Source organism: Macaca mulatta, chromosome 20 (assembly GCF_049350105.2).
Source record: "Macaca mulatta isolate MMU2019108-1 chromosome 20, T2T-MMU8v2.0, whole genome shotgun sequence".
NCBI lineage: Eukaryota > Metazoa > Chordata > Mammalia > Primates > Cercopithecidae > Macaca > Macaca mulatta.
The window spans coordinates 30461747-30469211 of record NC_133425.1 but is presented as its reverse complement, the minus strand read 5'-3'; the positions used below and the strand labels follow the sequence as shown (position 1 = coordinate 30469211).

The window sequence follows — 7465 nt, the reverse complement described above, 5'->3', positions numbered from 1 at the left end:
TATCAACATGACACATTAGCCTACCTCCTCTTTTTAATAAATATTTAGAGAGGACAGAAAAATAAATATGAATAACATACACAAAATAATTTAGTAAATGAAGAATGGTATGAACAAATAGAAATGTGAGGAAGCAGAGCAGTTAGTACATAGTAACCCCTACAGTGTGTTAGGGATTATTCTAAGCCAATTACACACGGACTTAATACCTGAAATGTGGAACACAGAAATTCATGAAAACTGACAAACTAAGCCATTTACAATCCTGTTAGGTAAAATTAAGACCATCACAGAAATAAAATGTTTTGGTATACAGTAACTAAATGAACATAAACATGCTAAATATAGTTTCACTAATTAGGTAGAGACAAATGCATAGCATTTTTCACCGGTAAAAAGAAGATACACATTATATTCTAGTACCAGAGGTGAAAAAAACTGAATGGCAAAGTGCAGGCCTAACAATGACACGAATTTTATGATAGCAGAAATTCAAGAGGTTACTATTTTCAAAGCAACTAAAAGGACACTAGAAATTATAAATTGTAACCAATAACTACTATCTAGCCACACACAAATTTCCCTTGTCTCTTTTAATTTGTTTATAGAATAAGTAGAAATCCAAACAGATTCTTTTGTAAATTCAGGAACATGCTAAAAAGGAAGCAGAGTGATTAAAGCCAAAAGACCTGAATTCAGATAAATAATTTTATCAATATTATTTTAATATTATAGAGAAACAGTAATTCTGGCTGTATCTCGATCAGTTCTGTTCATTGGCATGAAGTATATATTTTCAGAAATGTTCAAAAAACAAAATTTTAAGTATCAAAAAACTACTGTTTACAAATTACTATTATCACATGGTATATTTGAGAGGAATGTTCTGAATGAAGAAATGGGATATCTCATAAGATTCTGCTATATGCTGCACAATGTCTATTGAAATACTTTATTCATGTACACTGTGGATATTTGTGCTTTTAGCAAAAATGCTGTATATTATTAAATATTTTAATACAGACAAGTAAAAAAATCCTCAAGTTACAGTAACCTTTAAGTTGCTGAATGGAGTTAAAGGAAAGTATAAGAACTTCAAAGGAGCAAAATTAAATCAAGATAATGATCCAGAGTAGTCAACCTAAGAAAAAAATGCTCCCTTCAGATACTGACTCATCATAAGGATGTCAAATCTATGTGTGTTTTTCATCTTGTTCCCAGGGAAAATGAAAGAAACACTGGAAATAATATGACTATAGACACCCCAAATATAGTATCTCCCAAAAGTGAGAACCAAAGGAAAAACTGAGTGACATAATAAGAAATATCGGAAGAAAAAATATGCAATGGCTTTGCACATTGGAATTATATTTAAAATGTTTAAATGAATACAAGAAAAGTAGAAATTCAATGTTCATTTTTGTGGAAAGAACAAGTAACTCAAGTTTAAAAGCCACATTTGAACAACAGCCCAATAGAATATGAATAATACAAAATTAAGTTACGAGACAATGTATAGGTTCACCACTAAACTAAACAGAGATAAGAGGACCAGTGAATTAGAATATTGAGAAGAAAGAATATAGCCCAATACAGTAGAAATACAATTTCATAAAATATCATTTTAAAGACTAGAATGAGGAGCAAAACATGCCTAATTGTTTCACTAGAACAATCAGTATGAATTGGCCACAGCAAATAAGGCCAGTCAGACCCAAGGATTGGGTAAACAGAATCTTTCCTTGCATGACAGTAGCTAAAAACACATTGCAAAGGGCATGGACACAGAGAAGAATGAATTGTTCCCATTACTGCAATCAGTATCATTATGCCTTGTCTTGCATAACTGTTCCAAGTAACTAGTCTATTAAGAGACTGGGATGGGACTCAGGGTCAACTCTGCCTGACTCCAAAGCCCATGAACTCCATGGGCCCTTGAGGTTCTGCAGAGTGCCACTTCTGTGACAGAAATAGGATTCCTTACACATTCTCATCCATCTATTACTCTTCATTATTGGGAATAATCTCCTTTGGACAATGCTTCTGAAGCAACTTGGAAGGTCTTCAAATAATTTGAGAAAGTGTCTGAGCTAAGGAAATCAAAAGGCCAAACATTATTCATTTCTTATCATCAGAGAAATTGGAAAGCACGTAAGAACACACTCCACATGTTTGCAAATTCTCACGTTTGCGAATTCTTTTCATTTTAGTATTTTCAGGTTATTTATGCTTTGAAAACAGATTAAATCAAATTACTGTGCCTGAAATAACCTCTTATTCTAAAAGCAAGTGACATAAAAAAATGATCTGTAGAGAGACATTTCCTCCTGCCACAATTTCCAAGACTCCAAATGCAGGAATGGTCATAGGACAAATACCTGCAGCACACATGGAAATCACACACAACTAATGCATCCCTCACCCTGAAACAGGGGGTCTCACCCCTGGCTCCACATCAGTCACATGCAAAGACCCTACAATTCCCAAAACCCAAATTGCAACAGACCAATAAAATCAAAATCCCTGGAGCATGGCCCAGACATCAGTATTATTTAAAGTTCTCCAGGTGATTACAGAGCCAAAGCCCCCAAAGTACTCCTTTAAGTCAAAATTTTTTGATGTACTAGTTGCAAATTGTCTCTTGAATGAATGTAAAATGTTTACTCCTGAGTTGCAGCCTTTCAGTCATACCTGTATTATCTACTCAACTTTTGCAGGAACTGACCTTTGCTACTCCTTTTGTTCCTGATCAACATGCTCCACATGTACTGAGTGCATACTATGCCCAGGGTCCTGTGCTAGGTGTCCTGGCTTTCAGAGCATCACTATGGGAAAAAGACTTTGCTGGGAAAAAGTTTCGTCTCAAAACATCAAAACCATGCCACTTACCAATTGAAGCCAAAAATGGAAAGACCCAAGAGGTGTCCATAAGATTAGGACATTGATACTTCAGAATATTCAAACCCATCTGCTAATGACATGAAATTGTGTTCCACCTTACGACAAAAGGAAACACTGCCAATATTCTGAGACAGTGAGTTAGGATTTTGGTGCAAATACATAATATATAATTTTTTTATTGATACACAACATTATATACAGAAATATTCATATAAAGCTTTTTGGATCATGACAGATAATTCACATAACTGAGGAATAGAACCAGCTTTACTCCTACCCAGATAATAAATTTATCCCTCCCTCCCTGTCCAAAGGTAAACAAGATCCTGAGCTAACACTGTAAATGAATATTGTACATTTATACAAATACTATTAAAGACATAAAAATAAAATATATAGACCTGTCACCAAGCTTCAACCACTAATCATGTACCACTTCAGCTTCATCTATACTTCAACCCTTTTCCTACCTCCACCCACTTAATTTTTTTAAGATTTTTTTTTTTGTGAAGATGTACATACACTGCAAGGCATAAACCTTAACTGTACATGTTAGACAAATAAATAGACCCATATAAACTTCACCCCTTTTCAAAGCAATATTTTCATCACCCTCAGAAAATTCCCTTGTCTTTGGTCCTTTTTCTCAAGCAGAGATTATCTCTGTGTTGACTTTTTTCACCATAGGATTATTTTGCCTGAAATTAAATACACAAATACATAAAGTACAATTCTGTGTCTGGAACTTTTCTCTCATTGAGCAGGTTTATGAATTTTATCCAGGATGTGTGCTTGCTTTTTTGTATTCTTGAGCTGTATTTTGTTCTAAAAGCTATACAATTAGTTCATTTTCTTATTGATAGACATTTGGTTGTTTCCTGTTTGGGGCTATTATGACTAAAAGATACATAAATATTGTGCAAACAAATATTTTATATTTAACTCCTTTTTTAGCATTTACATTACACTTCTTTGCATTTTTTAGTGGTTGCTGCAGGGAATACAATAAGAATCTTTAACATATCAACCAAATCTACTTCTAGAGTTAATACTATACTGTCTTAAATTTAAAAAAAAAAAAAAAGTGAAAAGTTTGCTACAGAACCGTTCCATTTATCTTCTTATTCCATGTGTTATAAATTTTAACAACTATAAATTATAAATCCTACAATACAGTGTTGCAATGTTTCAAATAGTCACAAGTCTAAGAAATTAAGAAAAAAACTGTATTAATATTAGATGGTAGATACTTAAAATATGCAAATACGCTTTTCTTTTCTGAGATGGAGTTCCACTCTTGTCACCCAGGCTTGAGTGCAACGGCATGATCTCGGCTCACGGCAACTTCTGCCTCCCAGGTTCAAGTGACTCTCCTGATTCAGCCTCTCAAGTAGCTGGGATTATAGGCGCCCACCACCATGCTTGGCTAATTTTTGTATTTTTAGTAGAGACGGGGTTTCACCATGTTGGCTAGGCTGGTCTCGAACTCCTGACCTCAGGTGATCCACCCGCCTAGGCCTCCCAAAGTGCTAGGATTACAGGCATGTGCCACCGAGACTGACCCAAATACACTCTTTAGTGTTTAAGTTTTTCCTGAAATTTTTGAATTCCTCAGGGAATGTTCCCTACAGTAATTATTACTGTGATGTTCTAGTGTTGATTTATTTTGCATTATCCAACTACATTGATTTGTATTTTGAATATTGTAAGATTTCCTTCCTTCTTTCCATATTTATTTAATCTCTTTTATTCACACAGTAGAGATAAGTGAATATTATTTTATTCTCTGGGCCATAATCCAAAGCTATCATAACTTATTGCTCATATTGTTGGAGCTTGGACTATTGGGAGGTCTTTCAGGTTGGCTCCCTTTGAAAAGTCCCCATCATTTTTATTAAGCATTTTTTCCTTTGTGGCTTTACAAGATCCTCTAGCTCAACTTATATTTTCTAACTTCAACCTTTGGGTCCTTTTAATGAATGTTGTTTAGAAACTAAGACTGTAGACCTTGGTGTGTTCATTGATACTAGATGTCTCTGCTTCTTGGCCCTCAAGAGTTTGGAACATTATCGATCTCTGAATCATCTATCTATCTATCTATCTATCTATCTATCTATCTATCTATCTATCCATCCATCCATCTATCCATCCTTCCATTCATCCATCCTTCCAGATATCTTAGACATGCTTCATCCATCTATCTATCTATCTATCTATCTATCTATCTATCTATCTATCTATCTATCTATCTATCTACCTATCTATCTATCTATCTATCTATCTATCTATCTATCTGTCTTTATATTAATCCATCCATCCACCCATCCATCCATCCATCCAGATATATTAGTGATGGGTTCATCCTGACATTTCCAACTTTGGGCTAGGACCACAAGATTCATGCTAGCATTCACCATTTAACTTTTGTGAACAACACTGAGAAACAGCCTCCATATATTATATAATAACACGTAAAAGTGTTTCAGAATTGCTAACTCATATTCTTGTAGGAAAATAAAATATTACTCAGTAGAATACAGCACTTGTGTAGTCTTAGAGCATTCAACCAAAATACTGTTTTTCAAAGTGACTTAGATGCATACATTTTATCCACATCCTCTTCAGTAGGGTTATGTTTATAGGTAGATGACAGATAATTCGTTTGTTTATAGACAAGAGTCTCACTCTGTTACCCAGGCTGGAGTGCAGTGGCACAAACTTGACTCACCGTAACCTTCATCTCCTCAGTTCAAGTGATTCTCCTGCCTTTGCCTCCTGAGTAGCTGCGATTACAGGTGTGTGCCACCACACCCAGCTAATTTTTGTATTTTCAGTAGAGACAAGGTATCACCATGTTGGCCAGGCTGGTCTCAAACTTCTGACCTTAAATGATCCTCCCACCTTAGCCCCCCAAAATGCTTGGATTACAGGTGTAAGCCACTGCACCCAGCCAGATGACAAATAATTTGTAATACAATGAGATTCATTTGTCACTGTCTGCATTATATCTGAATTTCCCCAACATCCTGGTTAATTTTTAAAATTTGCATTGAGTAAAATTACTGTTTGTGGTGTACAGTTCATTGGGTTTTGACAACTGTGTAGTCATATACCTATTTCCATGGTACCACACTAAACTGTTTCCAAACTTTTCTTGTTGCCCCTTTGTAATCAATGCCTGTCCTCCTCCCATTCTTTGGCAATCACTAATCATTTTCCATCCCTCTAATCATTCATGCAATGTGATAAAATAGAATCACGTAATACCACAGCCTTGTTGATCTGACAGCCTTAATTTAGAGAAAAATATTTAAGATTCATACATGTAGTAGTGGAGATCAATAGTTTTTTCCTTTTTGTTAACAACACATTTCTTTTGTATAGACATATCACAGTTTATTATCCACTCACCTACTGAGGGACATAAGATTTATTTCTAGCTTTTTGCAAATATGAATATAGTGGCAACAAATATCCACAAACAGGTTTTAATCACTAGTTTTCGGTTTTGTATAATAAATGGTTGGTTAGGGGTGGGACATCTAGTTCAAATAATAAGTATATGACTAACTTTATTTAAAATGGTCAAACTATTTTCCAAAGTTACTATGTCATTTTGCATTCCTAACTTGAGTAGCTCCAAATCCTAACCAGCACTTGGTACTCACATTAAAATTTTTTTTTACCATTCTCATGGGTGTGTGATATCTCACTGTGGCTTGGTTTCATTTTTTAAAGAAATCTGCTGAATACAGAATCTCGTGTTGATAATAGATTTTCCTATCTGAAATTAAAAAATGTAATTCCATTGTCATTTGCAATGATTACTTTTCATGACATATTATACTGCACTTATATTATTTATTCCATTTACATAATTTGTTACTTTGTCTTGGCTGTTTTCAAGATTTTTTATTTATCTTTGGTACTTCTTCAACTAACTGGTCAGAATTTTGTATTGTAACTAAATAGATCACTGTAGAGTTACACATGTATTCAGATTAATTTCTAAGCACCATTAAATCTTTTTTATTTATTTATTTATTTTTTTGAGATGGAGTCTCACTCTGTCACTCAGGCTGGAAGTGCAGTGGTGTGATCTTGGCTTACTGCAACTTCTGCCTCCCACATTCAAGTGATTATCCTGCCTCAGTCACCCAAGTAGCTGGGATTACAGACATGGGACATGTCGCCCAGCTAATATTTGTATTTTTAGTGTAGACAGGGTTTCACCATGTTGGCTAGGCTTGTCTCAAACTCCTAACCCCAGGTGATCCACCTGCCTCAGCCTCCCAAAATGCTGGGATTACCAGCGTGAGTCACCACACCCAGACAGTACCATTAAATTTTATAAAAACATTCTTAAAATCCATGGGAACTTATAAGCAATATTTTATAAGCTTTGAAATAAGAAAATCATATAATTCTTCTTACATGAATCATAGGCAAGAAAAAAGGATTTGTATGGGATACAGTCTGAACCCAGAAGACATTAGATTTATGAGAGAAAAATTCAGTGTGCAATGAGAAACTAATTTAGCTTTGAGAATTTGTGAGGTTTCTA

The 7465-nt window shown here is 34.7% G+C and overlaps 1 protein-coding gene across 2 annotated transcripts in view; it reads right to left on the bottom strand.

Moving 5' to 3' along the window:
* LOC714758 (KRAB domain-containing protein 5) overlaps window positions 1-7465 on the bottom strand; it is a 50370-nt gene continuing 42905 nt past the window's right edge. The window contains exon 6 of one of the 2 annotated variants that reach the window (XM_077986030.1): window positions 1-3599. In XM_077986030.1, the coding sequence (XP_077842156.1) occupies window positions 3580-3599 (20 nt within the window). In that variant the 3' untranslated portion in view covers window positions 1-3579. The remainder of the gene's footprint in view (window positions 3600-7465) is intronic. The other variant, XM_077986029.1, reaches the window with a different exon arrangement.